This window comes from Chelonoidis abingdonii, chromosome 7, assembly GCF_003597395.2.
Source record: "Chelonoidis abingdonii isolate Lonesome George chromosome 7, CheloAbing_2.0, whole genome shotgun sequence".
Classification (NCBI taxonomy): Eukaryota; Metazoa; Chordata; order Testudines; family Testudinidae; genus Chelonoidis; species Chelonoidis abingdonii.
The window spans coordinates 110,944,252-110,962,398 of record NC_133775.1 but is presented as its reverse complement, the minus strand read 5'-3'; the positions used below and the strand labels follow the sequence as shown (position 1 = coordinate 110,962,398).

Here is an 18,147-nt window from a genome sequence, read left to right as displayed (position 1 = left end):
TCCGACGAACGTGCACGCGGCGCACGCACACCTACTTGGAATGAATATGAGCAAGCACTCGAAGAAGAACTTATGTCGCTCAGGGGTGTGGATTATTAACACCCCTGTGCATTTCAGCAACTGTGTGGTTGTCAGTGAAATGAATGGGGCGTACTGCAGCACCCCTGGAAAAGGGCAGAGCTAAGGTTGCCTGGGTTGTTCGGGGAAGTGGTGTTACTATGCTGACAGAAAAACACCTGTTGGCATACGCTGCATCTACACTAGGGCTCTGCTGGCATGGCTGTATCAGTAAAGCTTGTGAAGCGTAGAGAAGGCCTTACGCTGGCTGCTGCAGACAAAGATTAGCCGTACTCTCTCCAAGCGCGGCTACTGTGAGGAAAACTAGTCTCATTCACAAGCCACCAACCATTCTTTGCCAACCCCCCAGCGGGGTTATGGACTGGAGAAAGGTCACAGCACATACACTTTTCTCAGCCTTCCTAACAGCCAACCTTTGTCCGATACCATGGAAGGCAGAACAGCTGCCATGTGTGTATTCTTCACAACATGACACGTTTACTCACCACCACCACTACACGGGTGATCTCAGTGTTTTCTGTGCTCCACTATATACAACGAATCTTCAGCCCCTTGGTCTGACAGAGGCAGAATCTATGTCCTTGAGGGCACACTCAAAGCCTATGCATTTCCCCAGGGGTGAGGTTACAGTCGGGTAGGCGGCAGTGGGGAAAGGCTGGGCTGGGGTTAGGCTTCACTGTGGACATCACTCTAATTTGTAACTTATCATCAGAACACCTGTCCCTGCAGCTAGAGCTCTCCTACCCAATGCAGCTGTCAGCCAATGTCCCACCCTCCTTTCTGCCTCTCTTGTTTCTGAACACCTCCATGCGCTATCTGTAAGGCTACGATTTAGGCAAGGGCATTTTTAGTAAAAGTCATGGGCAATACACAAAAATTCACAGCCCCGTGACCTGTCCATGACTTATACTGGGGGGAAAGGGGAGGAGCAGCACTGCTGGGGAGGGACCTGGGGAGCAGCTGCTGGGGGGTGCCCAGGGGGCAGTGGCACCAGCTGCCAGGGGCCACTGGAACTTCGGTTGCTCCAGCTGCCTTGGGGACCACCAGCAGCAGCTGCTCCATCTGCCCTGGAGCTGCTGCTTTGTAGTATCGGTGCCAGTTGCCCAGAGCAGAGGCTGGTGTGGCTGGCCCTGGGGTCGCCCAAGTGTCTGGCTGCAGAGCTGCTTCGGCAATGGCAGGTCCCGGGGTCAGCTACTTGGGCAGTCCTGCAGTCAGCCACACTGGCCTCTGCAGAAGTCACAGAGGTCGTGGAAAATCACGAAATCCATGACTTCCACACCCTCCATGACTGACACAAAGCCCTAGTTATCTGCAAGGGCCCTCCCGTCTCTTTGCCAAGCCCTCTCTCTCGCTTTGTTCCAGCTCCTCCTACCATTTCTCCTTAACAATATGAGGGGTTCACGTTCACGTTCTAAAAGGATCACCAAATCATTAGGACATGGATGCCCCTCAAGAACCCTCAAGACCTTCGCACTCACATCTCTCCCTTTGTTGGTTAGTGACTGTTTCCTGTGTCACTGCTGATTTACCTGGCATCGCCTTGGGGTGGGGATTACACCTTTGTTTTTGTGAAACACCAACACACTGCTGGGTGCTCAGAAACTATGTAACAACAAACAGAGGATTCAATGAATTACTTAAGATGTCACCATTTTGAGACGGGACCGTCACCTGGTCACCAGTGAATTATACAGCTGTTGAGCCTATCTACAGCTGCCCAGTGGGGCAGCAGCTGCCTGTCTGTTTTGAGATGTGGCACGCACCGATGGCAACAGGAAATAACGACTAACACATAAAGGGCAAGTGGCAGAGTAAACCGACATGAACAGTAAACACACAGCAAAAAGAGCGGAAACTAAACTCAAATTCTAGAATTCTTGCCATTATAAGAATTGATGGTGGTTTTGTAACACTGGCTCCTGGATCAGACTTCTGCCCCACAATGCAGTTTGGGGGATCAGGTCTTTTCAGAGGAGGACATAATAATTAAGATTTTATTTTCACTGCCACCTAATAACCTTCATTTGAAGGTGTTTTAATTTACAGCTGCTCCCTCGATGATGAAGACAGTTGTGTTGGACCCTATTTGCCCCCTCAGTCCCCTGGTTTACCACTACTCTTCTTTCAGATAAAGCCGTCTGCACAAGGTGGGGGAGAAAACAGACAATTTTATTTAGAGTCTAACGCTGGAAATGGGCTAAATACAAATAAAGAAAAATAGAAAAGGAAAACCAAATCAGGCTTGAAACAGAAGTTACTGTAAAATCTTTACATACAGGAATTAAAAATCTAGTATTGTACTGAACTGTAAGTGATAAAGACAACAAAACCATAGACATTCCTCTGCCCTTGTCCCCGCATTAGCACTGGAGATGCTATCCCTTGTCGAAGTTGTAGTTTGACCTGTTATCCATTCCCAGGGAAGGGCCCCTGCGCCTTTGATCTAAGCACTCGGCCATCCACTCCACACACTAACCACATCAGAGTTCCCCATCCAGGCTACTATAAAGCTCTGTTTTGCTCAGAAAAGTGACTATGTAAAATTGGCCTCGTGGAGGTCCCATGTTCATTGTGTCTCAATGACTCTCTATTAAATTTGCTCAGATTAATGCTGCTTTCCTAAAGCCAAAACTGCAAGATTCATAGATTCTAAGGCCCGAAGGGACAATTGTGTGGACCTCCAATAGAACAGAGACCAGAGAACTTTCCCAAAATAATTCCTAGACCAGATCGCCTAGAAAAAAACATCCAGTCTTGATTTAAAATGGCTAGTGATGGAGAATCCACCACAACCCTTGGGAAATGGTTCCAGTGGATGATTATGCTCAGAGTCAAAAATTTGCCCTTTATTTCCAGTCAGAATTTGTCTAGCTTCAGCTCCTAGCCATTGGATCATGTTGTACCTTTCTCAGCTAGACTGAAGAACCCATTATTAAATACCTGCTCCCTATGCAGATACTTCTAGACTGTAAACAAGTCATCCCTTAACCTTCTCTTTATTACGATCAATAAATTGAGCTCCTTGAGTCTGTCACTATACGGTATGTCTTCTAATTGTTTACTCATTCTTGTGGCTCTCCTCTGAACCCTCGCCAATTTATCAACATCCTTCTTGAATTATTGACACCAGAACTACACACAGTAAAGGAACAGTGGTCTCACCAGTTCCAAATACGGAAATAAAATAACCTCGGGATTCCCGTTTATGCCTCCCAAGATTGCATTAGCCCTTTTGGCCACAGTGTTGCACTGGGAGTTCATGTTCAGCTATTTATCCACCACAGGCCCCAGATCCTTGTCAGTCACTGCTTCCCAGGAGATCCCCCATATGTAAGAATGATCTACGTTCTTTGTTCCTAGAGACACATTTCTAACCACATTACATTGTCTATTGTTTGCCTGCACCCAGCTTACCAAGCGATCTAGATCGCTCTGTATTAGTGACCTGTTCTCTTCATTATTTTCCACTCTCCCAATTAGTGTGTCATCTGCAAACTTTACTGGTGATGATTTTGTTTTCTTCCAGGTCATTAATACAGATATTAAATAGCATAATGCCAAGAACTCATCCTTGCAGAATGCTGCTAGAAACACCCATTCACTGATAATTCCCCGTTTACAATTACATTTTGAGACCTATCAGTTAGCCAGCTTTTAAGCCATTTAACATGCACTATATGTTCATTTTATATTTTTCTAGTTCTTTAATCAAAATGTCATATGGTACCAAATCCAATGCCTTACAGCTCACTCTGGGATCTGAAAGCCAAGCTGAGTTCTTTCTGGTTCATGCATCACCAATGGAAATATAAGTCTGCAGACAAACCTCTACCTCAGCTACACCTGAGCAACTCCACTGAATTTCCTCAGTGTTGTCAAACTTTTCAGAACTATTGAATGATGGGAGCCCCTGCAGACCTCATGAGCTCCTTTACATTTCATCCCTCTGCGGATACCTCCTTCCTGCTTCCCAGAACACCTCACCTGAGCTGAAGCTTCCATCAACCCTCTCCTCCAGATCTAATTCAGCCCCTGCCTCCCACGTGGTTCTCTCCTTCCTGCTCCTCACCTCATGGACAATATGAATGTCAACACAGCAACGTCCATTCCAAAATAGCCTGTAGGTTAGGAACTCCACAAGCTTTCCAAATAACCCCTTGTAATAGTTAATTAACTCCCATCCTAAAACACAGTCGGGGCATCAGCCCTTGTTGAGACCAACAGAACAAAGCAAATGTGGTCGCTAAGCTCAACTGTGTGAGAGAAAATGAGCCAAAACTAAACTGTTCAAAGAGCAGAACCTGTTTTCCTCCAGACTTTCTGGAACCAGTCTACCCAGTGTAAGAGCAAGTTGTAACCTTTCAGGAAGAGGGTGGAGGTGAAAACCAGCTTATAAGAGACACTCACTTCTCCCTTCACTATGGAGAAGCTAATCTCTCTCCACAATATAACAAAAAAATCATCATATAATCAAACAACCTCCTCTCTACTCCACACCTTACTGGGAGATGTCTAAGAACACGACACCAGAAACTGCGTGCAGCTAGCTGCCCTCAATGTTCCGTTTAGACCAGTCAATAACATGATGTTTTATATTTTTAAAGCACAGGATTACAGAACGCACACACACGGCCACACATGCACACGTGCATACACACACACTGTTAGGTGTAAATCGAACTCCTTACCTTGTGAAGAGAACTCAGACTGGGAAGCAAAACGGCAAAGCTCTGATTCTGAACGCATCACATCATTGTTTGGCTTATCACATACATTCAAACTTTTCACAACTAAGTCTAAGTGATTCTCCCAGTCCTGGTCTGTCAGGTCTCCCTCAAGCCCCAGGGAAAGGGTGGGAGGCCTGTGCTCCAGGCACTCCTTTCCCTTTAGTGAAAAGTCACTAGAATTCAGGCCCCCAAAGGTGCCCCTGGAGCTCTCTTCGTCCCTAGATCTATGGACGTCCCGACTGGTTCTAGCACTGCTTTGGTTAAATCGCTGCCATCGCTTCTTGGGTGCTACATGGTTTACATCATTAGACTCATCCCCCAGGGAGCTTTCTGAATCCAGCTCTAGGCCCTCACCATTTTCAGCAGAAGTGTAACTCTCAGTATTTTTATCAGGTTCAGGCCTCTTCCTGACATGATCTAAATTGTCATCAGATGAACATGCAGAGTCTTCATCAGTGGAGTGTTCCATTAACTCAAGAGACTCTTCCCTTGCAGTTTCTTCTGTTTCATTATAAACAAGACTAGTAACCAATCCCTGCATATCCCTGCATGGGAGGGATGCTTTCTCCGCTATATTACTGGAGACCTGATTTAGAAGCTTGCTCAGCCCTTCTAGTTTTAAATCCTTTCTGACTGATGTTGCATTATCTGCTAGTTTGGATGACTGCTTAGATTGTGAACAGCTGTGTCTTGAGATGCAGTTTGTACCATTCGTACCGGAAAGAGCAGGATCTGTGGGCTCCCTTTTGTTAGTACTCCGCCCAGTTATCTTGGCTGTAGTGCTGCACGAAAGAGAGGATTCACTTGCACTGGGGTTCTGACATGTTGCTTCCAGAACGCAATCCCCATTTTTTTCTGATTTATAAGTGGGTCTTTTTGTACCCAAAGCCTTCAAGCCACTTGCAGAATTACTTCCAGAGGAACTGCTCATGCCAGCATTTCGATACGGGACCACATTCTGAGATGACAACAGCTGCTGCTCTTTTGTCTTACTATCATGCATATCTTTCAACATCATTAACAAGGTGCTGAACTTGTAGTCTGGCTCAATGGGCAAACAACTCTGCCCAGAGGCAGAAGAGAAGAGTAAGGGTGCTGTGGTCTTAGGTGTCCCATAGCCACTAGCTTCATCACCAAGGGACCTAAAAGACAGTTCCTTCAGCTCTGAGAGGACATGCTTCACCACAGCAGTCTCTATTTCAGCAGAATCCCTGGCTCTCTCACGCACATTATTCAACTGACTATCAAGTTTCCCACTCTTGGCGGGAGGACCAGTGAAACCTTTGGTGTCAGAGGAGCAGCAATTCACACCACATTCCTCTTCTAGGAGAGGGGGTTCTGCCCCAGCAGCACTCTCCTTATGTTTGCGTCTTATACTTATAAGCCGGGGCACTTTGAGGTTTTTCAGGTGTAGATTCAGCTGATTTGTAATCCCAGGGTGGGAGCTCTCCCGACAAACATTCTGGGGCGTAGGGTGCTTATGTGCAAGGGAAAGATGGTCATTTCTCATAGCTGAAGTACACTCTAGAGCAATAACAGGCATCTCAGTGTCCGAGGCTGCTTCTTGGAGCTCCCCATCCACAGATTCAGCATCACTTCTGCCACCTACAGGGCCTGCTGGAGTTCTGTGATCTCTAGATGACCTTTTCTTAGCTCTTCTGTTGCTGTTTTGAGAGAGATACATGGAACATTTACTGTTTCCCCTCATCCCTGTACAGAATTCCTTTTCTTCTTTATCTGCAGAGTCACTAATCTCCAGAGCACTGCAAGCTGCCTCAGAACTTTGGTCCCCGGTATCTAGATCACTAGTCCCATCATCTGAGAAGGAAGTCAGCGAATCGGACTCTGTTTGCTTTTTCTCCTCAATAGAAGTGTCAGCTGTAGAATAGTGTACCTGTAATTTGGAACTGCAAAGAAGGCCTACAGGGCTCTTCCTTCTCTCTGCAGAGCTGCTGGAAAGCAAATCCACTCTCAGTGTGTCCCGTAGGGAGTCACCATGAGGAGACTGATACTCCTCTTTCAAAGCTGTCTTTTCAAAACGTCTCTCTCCAAAAGAAGAGAGCAAGTAGTTTTCCGCGGCACCATTGGCTGCTGTTAGGCTGTTTGCTATTCGGCAAAGTTCATGTGATGCATGTTTATCCGGCAGGTCCCCAGCAACCCTGTTTCTAACTGTGTTCTCTGGTGCCTTTCCTCCAATTTCTCTCCTAGATGCTTCCAGTCTGGTGCTGCTCTTTTTTACTCTAGTCCTTTTCCTGCTGTCTGAGCTCTTTTTCACTTGTGATTTAGTGCACGACCTTCCCTTCTCCCTGGCTAAGTGTTTGGAGTCAAACGTCAATGATTTAAAACAGCCATTCAGCTGCCTGTCCGGTTCCATTACAGGGCCATTAGTGCAGGATTCCAACAGCACTTCCTCACTGTTCAGCTTGCTGGAATTCTGACTACACTTCTGATCCTCAGTCTCCTTGAGAAGGAATTCTTCCGCATGTCCAACACTGACTTCCCATTTCGCCATAAACCTTTGAGGAACCTGAATGTTTGAAAGAAAACAAAGAGAGGTTACCTTCAAACAAACATTTAACAAAACCATCAAGTGAACCACCACACAAGAGATGCTCCAGTGTATGCAAAACGCAGCAGCAGTTTCCAGGACTGGAGTCCAGCACCCCTTGGCTAACATGGCTCCTGGACAGCACATCCATGGAGCACAAATGCATAGGACTCCAACTGAAATCACCTATGAACTCCCAGCTGCAGAACTGTTTGGATCACATTAGTAGTAAATAAATGGCCTGTGTGCTTTCCTAGTGCTACTGAAGCTTCTGCAATAACAGCCTTACAGTGTTCTGTAATGTCTCACACCAACATTGTCCAGCCTGAATCATGTCTGACATCCTTCTTCCAGCAAAGGAGGGAGGGGTGCAAGCCCCCCCACGACCTGTCACTACTAACAAAAGGAGTGTCTGACAGCACTGGCCTTCCTCAGAAACTGAATGCACCGGCCTCCCAGCATGCATCTAATGCAGCAACCTGCACAACAGCCATCAGGAAGGAGAATCCGACATGGGACCCCTGCATGGCAGGGCAGAGCACCAACCACTGGGCATCAGAGAGGCCTCAGCATGCCTATCTCTAAAACATGCCATAAAGAAAGTGCTGGTTTGCTCTGTCCTGATCCCTCTTGCTTCCATTTATTTCACACTGCATCTCAACTTGTTCTCCTCACAGCATCTCCCTTCTCTGCCACCCCACGTACAAATCCACCACTTTCACAAGGATGTGCCTAACCCTAACACACTCTGCTGTTCTTTCTGCTTAGAAGGCTCCCAGGGATCCATGTTGAGTTTTGTACCCTTAACACAAGAAAAGGTGCCCAAGGCATTGGATAGGTACCTCCTGTAGGTGCTCGACTGAACACAAGTCGTTTTAAAGAAGCCTAGCTTTCGATCAGGGTTTGTTGCTCTTAGTTGTGCAAAGACAAACCGTAGATTTTCATTACTACTCCTGAACCAAAATGAACCCCAGGTCACAGGAGCAGTTTGAATTCCCACCACTTTTCTTTTAAAAGGGTGATCTACAGAATCTCAGCTGACTAAAGAATGGTAAGTAACCCAGTGGCACAAGGCAGCCAGATCCTTTGCAGCTCTGCGGGAGATCCTGGCAGGCAACCCCCTTGCTGATACAAACCCAGAATATCAAGTAGGCAATGTGTTTGGTTTACATAGGTGCAGCCATGCCAGCACTACACTCCAGCAATTCAAAGAACTGGACTCAAGCCATGGACCTCCTGAGTCTTGGGGCATGTGGCTGGGAAGAAAGGGAGAGAACTGCAAACACTGAATGAAGAGGTGAGGAATATCCCCCACACAGAAGGAACCAGGAGAAAGGAAAGCATAAGAGTAGTGAATCCTCTGGTGCTTTTTACTACAATCACCCAATCACTTACACTGAGACAATTATATCTATCCCACTAACAAAGCAGCCACTACTGTCAGCAGTTAAACTATCAGTATAAGATAAAACTGCTTCTCTCTGGCTCCAGTGGCCTTCTGTATTCCTTCCCTTTATAAAGATGACTGAAGAAATTCACCAGTTCAGCATTATTAAGGTTGCAGGGCAAGACGCTTGTATTATATTATGTTGTACGAAGGCATGTCTGCTCCAGGGGTGTCCTTTGAAATGGAGCAGGGGTAGGCAACCTATGGCACACAAGCTGATTTTCAGTAGCACTCTCACTCCCCGGGTCCTGGCCACCAGTCCAGGAGGCTCTGCATTTAAATTTAATTTTAAATGAAGCTTCTTAAACATTTTAAAAACCTAATTTACTTTACATACAACAATAGTTTAGTTATATATTATAGACTTATAGAAAGAGACCTTCTAAAAACATTAAAATGTATCACTGGCATGCGAAACCTTAAATTAGAGTGAATAAATGAAGACTCAGCACACCACTTCTGAAAGGCTGCTGACCCCTGTGCTAGACTATGCAACTCCCTCCCAAAGTCTGATCGGTGAGGCACTTTCTAAGTCAAATCAGAAAGAACTCTAAGTGCTTATACAACTTATTACAGAAGCAGAGTTCAAAACCCTATCCTTGTATTGTACACAGTGGTCTAATACAGACTGGAAGCATGGTCTGTCCCTGAGTCAGCCAGGAGAGATCACTGGAGAGCACAGCAAGCTACTTCCAAATGCACATTTTATCATCATCATCGATATTTCACATCAATAGCACTGTAATGCTGAATAAAACGGACAGATAGTGAGTTTGTCAAACTGTGACTGGATGACAACTTCTCCACCTCTCCGAATACTCTCTACATTAACTTACAAACTACGGACCATGCCCTTAAAGAGGAGCAAGTCTAGAAACTCCTTGAGGCTTAAAAACTCCGATTATCACAGGAATTCTGCACATCAATTTACCAGCTGCGCCTCACAATTATCACTGCGCAAACACAGTTTTAGGGTGCGTTTCCAGACATAGAAGAACAATTTGACTGCAAACGCAAGCTACTTTTTAATCTCAGCAAAGAGTGAGCAAAGCAAGCTACCAAGAACAGAAGCTTTACCTTGTGCTTGTAGCCTTTTTCTTTTTGCTTCCCTCTTCTCCGAAGGACAGGTAGCTCTTCAAACTGATATCTGCCTTCAAAAAGTACAATAGCTTTTCCTGCAACCCAGGCTTTCTCAGAAGGGTCTCCTAAGGCATCTACGTAGTACTCTCGATATGGTCTCCGATTGGAAACTATTTAAAGAAATTAAACAGGATTATTGTCTTGCTTAAAACAGCATACTAGTGTGGGAAAGAAAGCACAAAGTGGCATCATGTTTATTAGCAGATTCTCCACACATTCTCCTAACATCTTCCTAAAATCCTAAACAAATGCCAGCTAGGAGAACTCCTAGTCAGACGGTTGGTGGGCATGCTTTTGTCTTAGTTTTCCTTGCTTTTGGTTGATATTTTGCATCTTGGAGTGGAGTTTGCTGTTAAATAGTTGAGAGTCAGGCTTAGGGGACTCTTCCTCACGGGAGCAAAGACTTGCAGTTTGGTGCAAACAAGCCAACCATCTCCCTCTGTGGCAAGAAATTAATGTAAAGTGGTGCAACATACACCGCTGCCTCGATATAATGCCACCCGATATAACATGATTTTGGATGTAACGCGATAAAGCAGTGCTTGGGGGGAGGGGAGGGCTGCGCACTCCAGTGGATCAGAGCAAGTTCAATATAACACGGTTTCACCTATAATGTGGTAAGATATTTTAGATCCCAAGGACAGCGTTATATCAAGGTAGAGTGTACTTCATTTTAATCCCCTTAACCACCTCTTTTATTCTGCTTAGCCATGATGGCACTTTTTTTTTTTTTTTTTTTTTAAATTTGGAATATATATTTAGTTTGAGCCTCTGTTATGGTTTTATAAAAAGTTCCCATGCAGCTGGCAGGCATTTCACTCTTGTGACTATTCCTTTTAATTTCCATTTAACTAGCTTCCTCATTTTTGTGTAGCTCTCTTTCTTCAAGTTAAATGCTACTGTGGTGGCTTCTTTGGTATTTCCCCCCCTACAAGGATGTTAAATTTAATTACATTATGGTCACTATTACCATATCCTTTGCCCCACTTAGAACTAAACCAAAAACTGCCTCCCTCCTTGTGGGATCCAGGACTACCAGCTCCAAGACACAGTCATGAATAGTGTCTAGAAATGCTATCACTGCATCCCGTGCTGGGGTGACATGTACCCAGCCAATATGGAGATAGTTGAAATCCCCCATTATTATTATTAATTATTATTATTAGAGTTTTCTATTTTTATAGCCTCTCTAATCTCCCAGGGCATTTCACAGTCATCGTCACCACCCTGGTCAGGTGGGCAGGAGTATATCCCTGCTGCTATACGCTTATTATTCAAGCACGGAATTTCTATCCCGAGAGATTCGATGGTACAGTTTGATTCACTGAAGATTTGTACTATATTTGACTCTACGCTTTCTTTCACATACAGTGTCACATCCCCCACCAGTGCGATCTGCTCCGTCATTCCTATACAGTTCGTACCCTGCTGTCACCGTGCCCCATTGATTATCATCATTCCACCGAGTTTCTGCGATGCCGACTACATCAATATCCTCACTTAATACCAAGCACTCGAGTTCCCCCATCTTAGTATTTAGACTTTTAGCAGTTGTACACAAGCACTTCTAAAATTTGCCAGTATTTAGTTGTTGGCCTTCATGTAAGGTAACTGGATGGAACTCTTTCATTGGACTGTTTCTCTTCAGTTCCTACCTGCACTTTATTAGCTTTGATCCTCTCCCCTTTACTAGGGCAGAGAATCCCTGTGAAGAGACCCTCCCATAAGGGATGTCTCTGTCTGAACCATGTGCTTCTCTGTACCTGTCAGCTTCTCCCAGCCATTAGTTTTGAAACTCGTCTACCACCTTTCAGCATTACACATCAGCAATCTGGTTCCATTTTGGTTCAGGTTGAGCCCATTTCTCCTGGATAGGCTCCTCCTTTCCCAAAGGGTTCCCCAGTTCCTAATAACCCTAACCCCCTCATCTTACATAGCATCCTCTCTTCTAGCTTTCCCTATGTCACTGGTACCTACATGTACCACAACCACCGGCTCCTCCCCAGCACTGCACATAAGTCTGTCTAGATGTCTCGAGAAGATTTGCAACCTTCACACCCAGCAGGCAATTCACCAGGTGGTTCTCCCGGTCATCACAAACCCAACTAGCTATATTTCTAATGATCAAATCCCCCATTACTGTTACCTCTCCCAGAGGGGTATCCTGAGTGTGAGACAATACCATGACATCATCTGAAGGAGGGTCCCAACTATGGGATTGTTTCCTTCTGTTCCAGTTTGATGTTCTTCTCTGAAACTTTCCTCCTCCTCAACAGCACAGAGGCTGTCAACCTCGGCATGCAACTGCACTAGTGTCCCAGAATGTCTCATCTACGTTCCCCTCTGTCTCACCCCTTCAGCCACTCTGGTCTCAAGAGCCTGTACTCAGTCCCTCAGAGCCCTGAGCTGCTTAAATTGCCGCATATTTAAACTGTATGTTTCGATATTATCCAACACTAAGGTGAAGGGATTTAGGGGAGGGAAAGGGAGGTAGAGAGACAGAAACTGAGAATGTGGTGAAGCTGCTGAACCTGGGGGGAATGTAATATGCTGTCTGTGGAATTATGCATCATAGAATCATAGGACTGGCAGGGACCGCGAGACGTCATCTAGTCCAGTCCCCTGCACTCCTGGCAGGACTAAGAATTATCTAGACCATCTCTGACAGGATGGCGCTCTGCTTCCTGCTGCAGGTGAGTGCAGGGAGGTTGGGGAAAGGAAGACCCCCATACTCACCTGTGGCGGGAAGCGGAGCACTGCAGCTGGGAGCTTGCAGAGTGGAGCAGGCTGGGACCGGGCTGCTCTGCTTCTGCCGCTGCTGGTGAGTGCGGAGGGGGATCCCTTCCCCCAAGCCCTCTCCCCAAAGCGACACAGCTGAGACCAGGGCGAGGGAAGCAGAGTGGGCTGCTCCCAGACCCCCGCTAATCCCCCAGGCCACTCTGGGACTGCAGGGCCCCCAAAAGTGCCCTCCCACAGCTCCTGCCCCCCAGACCCGAGGGGGAAGAAGCCCCTGACTGCCCCCAAGACCCTCTGCCCCTTATCAAATCCCTCAGCCCCGGGCTGGCCCGACACCCTTAACACACTGCTCAGAGCAGCGTGTCAAAGCTTTACCGTGTTATATGCGAACCCGCATTCTTTTGGGTCGTGTTATACTGGGGTAGAGGTGCACTTGAAAACTGTAAAGTCCCCTCTCAGTCTTCTCTTCTCAAGACTAAATAAATGTAATTTTTTCAATCTTTCCTTGTAGATCATGTTCTCCAGACCTCTAATCATTTTTGTTGCTCTTCTCAGGACTCTATCCGATTGGTCCACATCTTTCCTGAAATGTGGCGCTCAGAACTGGACACAATACTCCAGTTGAGGCCTAATCAGTGTGGAGTACAGCAGAATTGCTGCTCGTATCTTGCTTATGACACTCCTGCTGCTAATACACCTCAGAATGATGTTCGCTTTCTTTGCAACAGTGTTATACTTTTCACACATATTTAGGTTGTGATCCACTATGACCCCCAGATCCCTTTCTGCAGTACTCCTTCCTACTCAGTCATCACCCATTTTGTATGTGTGCAACTGATTGTTCCTTCCTAATGGGAGCACTTTGCATTTGTCCTTATTGAATTTCATCCTGTTTACTTCAGACCATCTCTCCAGTTTGTCCAGATCATTTTGAATTTTCATCCTATCCTCCAAAGCACTCATGACCCCTCCCAGCTTGGTATCGTCCACAACTTTACTAGTATACTCTCTATGCCATTACCTAACACACCGATGAAGATATTGAACAGAACTGGACTCAGAACTGATCCCTGCGGCTGCCCTTCCAGCTTGACTGTGAACAACTGATAACTACTCTCTGGGAGCAGTTTTCCAACCAGTTTTGCACCCACCATCTAGGTTGTATTTCCCTAGTTTGTTTATGAGGAGGTCATGAGAGACAGTATCAAAAGCCTTACTAAAAAGTCAAGATGTCCCACATCTACAGCTTCCCCCCATCCACAAGGCTTGTTCCCCTGTCAAAAAAAGATATTAGGTTGGTTTGGCACAACTTGTTCTTGACAAATCCATGTTGACTGTTACTGATCACCTTAGTATCTTCTAGGTATTTGCAAATTGATTGCTTGATTATTTGTTCCATTATCTTTCCAGGTACAGAAGTTAAGCTGACTGGTCTGTAATTCCCCAGGTTGCGCTTATTTCCCTTTTTATAGATTGACACTATATTTGCCCTTTTCCAGTCCTCTGAAATCTCTCCTATCTTCCATGACTTTGCGAAGATAACTGCTAATGGCTCAGATATCTCCTCAGTCAGCTCCTTGAGTATTCTAGGATGTATTTCATCGGCCCTGGGGACTGGAAGACATCTAACTTGTTTAAGTAATCTTTACCATGTTCTTTCCTTATTTTAGCCTCTGGTCCTATATCATTCATTATGGTAGGTGTCCAATCGCTACTAACCTTTTTGGTGAAAACCAAAAAAAAAAAAAGATCATTTAGCACTTCTGCAATTTCCACATTTTCTATTATTCTCCATCTCCTCCACCCCTTACTGAGTAAAGGGTCTACTCTGTCCTTGGTCTCTCTCTTGCTTCTATAATGTATTTGTAGAATGTTCTCTCGTTACCCTTTATGTCTCCAGCTAATTTGATCTTGTTTTGTGCCTTGGCCTTTCTAATATGTCCCTACATACTTCTGTTATTTGTTTATATTCATCCTTCGTCATTTGACCTAGTTTCCTCTTTTGCAGGACTCCTTTTTGAGTTTCAGATGGAGATTTTAACAGTCTGAGCTGAGTCACTAACACTGCATGGTCTCAGAGTCTAGCCTTTCCGACCAGTGAGGACCACAAAAGTTGCAAAAGCAACATCGCTAAACAGCAGCCTGTCCTGCGTATACAGCATTACCCCAGATGGATTGACATTTCAAAGGTGTTCAGTTACCAAGGGAATGTGGAGAGAGAGAGGCTGGAAGGAAAACAAGGAGAAAGAAATACTCAGAAATACACAGGTTCCCCCCATTCATGATATGCTGGAATAAAATAGTCCCCTGCTGTAGCTAACTTTACATGGATAGCAGCTTAAATACATCTGAGTGAAGTGCAAGGTCAGTTTCAAAATCAAAGGGTCTCTTCTCTGTTCACCCGGCCTCTCTGCTACCTCTGTCACCACTGACCACTCACCTTGATACTCCCTCTGTCTTGAGCTCACAGGACTCTGTCCTTTCTTGGCCCTCTTCTCTTTCTGACCATTACTCAAGGAGAAACCTCTTCCTGTTTCCTTCCCCCAGTGCATGTGCCCCAGGGATCTGTCCGTGGTCCCCTTCATTCTCCTCCTCCTCCTCCACACTCACCCCTTCTCTGCTTCCCTGGTCCATTACCTCTGGGGTCCAATGGCCCTCAGATCTACCACAAACTCCCCATGGATGTCCCTTCACTTCCTTATAATAAACAAGGCAAAAACTACACTTCTCATCTTCCTCCCAAGCCTTTGTACCAGGAAAACTGATCTACTGTTTCATAGGCCCCTCCCTCGCACCCAGCAGCTAAAACAATCTCCCTGTCCCACTGTTCTGTTCCTCTTCCCACCACCAACCTCCTTGAGTCCATTCACTGCCTCCCTGTTTCTTTCCACGTATAGTTCAAATTCCTCGCCCTCACTTGTCAGGCTCTGTACAGCTGTGCCTGGCCCTATCCCACTCCCAACTCTTGCAGTTCTCCCTGGCACTCTGCCCAACCCTCTCATCTTACTCCACCCTCTCTCCTCCCACCTTGTCCTTTGTGCCCCTTTTCATGCTGCTCCCTATGCCTGCAATGCCATCCCTCTTGGTCTGTGCCAGTCACCACCGCTCTACTCCTCAGAACGTGAACCTCTTGCTTAGCACAAGAATAGAGGTCAGTGGTACAATCAACTCCCCACTTCATCCTAGATCAACGTCCATTTTAAAACCAGAGAACCTACAAGATCCAACTGCTATCTGACCCGCATTATTCTCATTTGTGTTAACCTTCATCTCCCCATCCCTATACTTCCCTTGCTATCTTCATATCAGTATCTGTCTCATCTATACTGTGGGTTTCTCATGGCAGGGACCATCTTTTTTAACTTCTATGCACAGCCCTGTGGTTAAAGGGCTGCCCAAAGAACTGCAGCAACTGTGGCACTCAGTGTCCTTAACTGTGTCGTACAAGTGGGTACGGTACCTTTCATTTTTGAGTGACAGTCAAGCACTGGATCATGACAGATTGTGCAGGGCCACCACGGTCGTCTGTTGAACTTAGCCCAGACTAGATCTCCAACTTCATACTTCACTGGAGCAGGTTTCTTCTTCGCTCGATTCTTTGGACAGAAATCAGAACATGAGGAATCAAGTAAGCGACAGACACCTTTGAGGAGAGTCTCACATCTCGCTGGAACATCATCGGACAATCATGAGTGGTGACATTTCTATTTTTTTAAAAAGTTAATATTTCTTGCTCTGACATCTTTCACAGGATACCAACCATTTCCTCCCACTCACTCCTTCCCAATCCACTGTAGCCAGACATCATACCGTTCAGCAGTAAAAGGTTTCAGCTCACAGCCAACACTGATTACTATCCAGCTCTGTCAGATGTCCTAGTTCACAGACAAGGAAGCAGAATATCTTGAGATATTTCTGTCTGGAAGGTGGTGATCAGAACAACAGATGCACAGTATCTGCCACTATTTGTAAAGGAAAAGTGCTGGGCACATACAAGCTAATACTACTCTACTTCTCAGATAAATGCAGGAAATGGAGTTTGCTGATAAAACACTTTATACTACACTGAATGCATGTATGGTCACGATATCTTTGCCACTTCTCCTGCAGTCTAGTTTATGCATGCAGAGCCACTGCTGCTCCCCCAAAAAAAAAACCCACGAGAGTGAGAGAGCAGGCAAGTCCACATTGTCACTCTGTCGCTTTTACGAAAGGAACCAAACTATAAAATGAGAGTGCAACTGGCTGAGACATGGCTCACTGGGAGAGGCAGCAAGACAGGCGCCAAACCTGTCACCAGAAGCCACACCTGAATTTCTGTTTCTTGTTAGGAAATTGAATGCCCAAATCCACATGGTATCAGAAGTCTACACATGGGCAGGCAGGCTATTTCAGAGAAGCCAGGGCCAGCCTACTTGGGACAAGCTCCACTAAGGAAAAAATGAGCCAGCTCAGATCCACTTGCGAGTTGTTAATAACCAAAGCAGCCAGGCAGCAGTTAAGTAATTAAGGAATCCTCAGGCCTTCTAAAGGTTCTAAGAGCTCAGGCAGGGGGGGCCCAGAACACACAGAAGCAGGTCCTGAGGAAAGGGGCTTCTCAGGGGAGCTGGTTAGAGAGCGCATCAGAAAGGGGGACCTAGGAAAGAGGCTCCTGGAGGGAGCGGGATTCAAAAGTGCTACAACGGGCAAAGCCCTAGGGAGACCTGGTCCCAGCAAAAGGACCTTATCAGGCAGGAGCAAGAAGTCCAAATCACTGGGGAACTACATACCGCTCCAGAGATGAGCTGCAGCAGTTTGACTTCTGTAGGGCCCTGAGTCCAGAGAAAGAACCCTTCCCTAAAAGATGGCAGGAGCCTGACTAGAGAAGACGGTCCCAGGTCAAGAGGGCCTTACTGGTGAACAGCCTGGACGAATGAGACGGATGGACTCGGGTGGGGAAAACAGACTAATATTAATTTGCCCCCTTCCTATTAGAACGCTGGGGATGACGACTAGCTTGCCTGTCTGTTCAGCCTTTGATCGAATGAAATAGCAAAAAACCTGCATTAAGGCTGAGCTAAGGCAGCCCTGGGGTATCCTATGCCCTTCCTGAACACTGGGTTCAGCAAAACTCAAACGCCTGAAAACCGGGAAAGAGACTTACGGTAAAAGCCTGTGCAACCTTAACTCGCCCCCGCCCCCCCGCCCCCACCCCGGAGCTCGCAACAGCCACTGGGAATTACCTGCATGCTCTCCAGCTACACTCAGTCTGTTGAGGACACCTGTACTGAATGGTGGAGGAATATGTTGGAGTAGCTTGGAAGAGCTGTGACTGTGATATGAAGAGATCTGGGTCTGAATCAAAGAAGGAGGTGGATCTGTACCTTGAGGTTTCAGTCTGCCTCATGCCCATCAAGTTGTGTGGGTTGTGTCAGCAGCAGGGCACCGGGGCACACTTGCCGTGAGTACTACCAGCAGTGAGATAGGATAGG

General features: G+C 46.2%; 1 protein-coding gene across 4 annotated transcripts in view; it reads right to left on the bottom strand.

The window, feature by feature from the left end:
- NSD1 (nuclear receptor binding SET domain protein 1) overlaps positions 1–17,817 on the bottom strand; it is a 124,385-nt gene extending 106,568 nt beyond the window's left edge. The window contains exons 1-4 of one of the 4 annotated variants that reach the window (XM_075068221.1): positions 16,433–17,817; positions 16,137–16,265; positions 9,878–10,050; positions 4,767–7,332 (exon numbers count right to left, since the gene is read on the bottom strand). In XM_075068221.1, coding sequence (XP_074924322.1) covers positions 4,767–7,332; positions 9,878–10,050; positions 16,137–16,265; positions 16,433–16,484 — 2,920 coding nt within the window. In that variant the 5' untranslated portion in view covers positions 16,485–17,817. The remainder of the gene's footprint in view (positions 1–4,766; positions 7,333–9,877; positions 10,051–16,136; positions 16,266–16,432) is intronic. The other 3 variants (XM_075068220.1, XM_075068222.1, XM_075068223.1) reach the window with 3 other exon arrangements.
- Between the last annotated feature and the right edge of the window lie 330 nt (positions 17,818–18,147).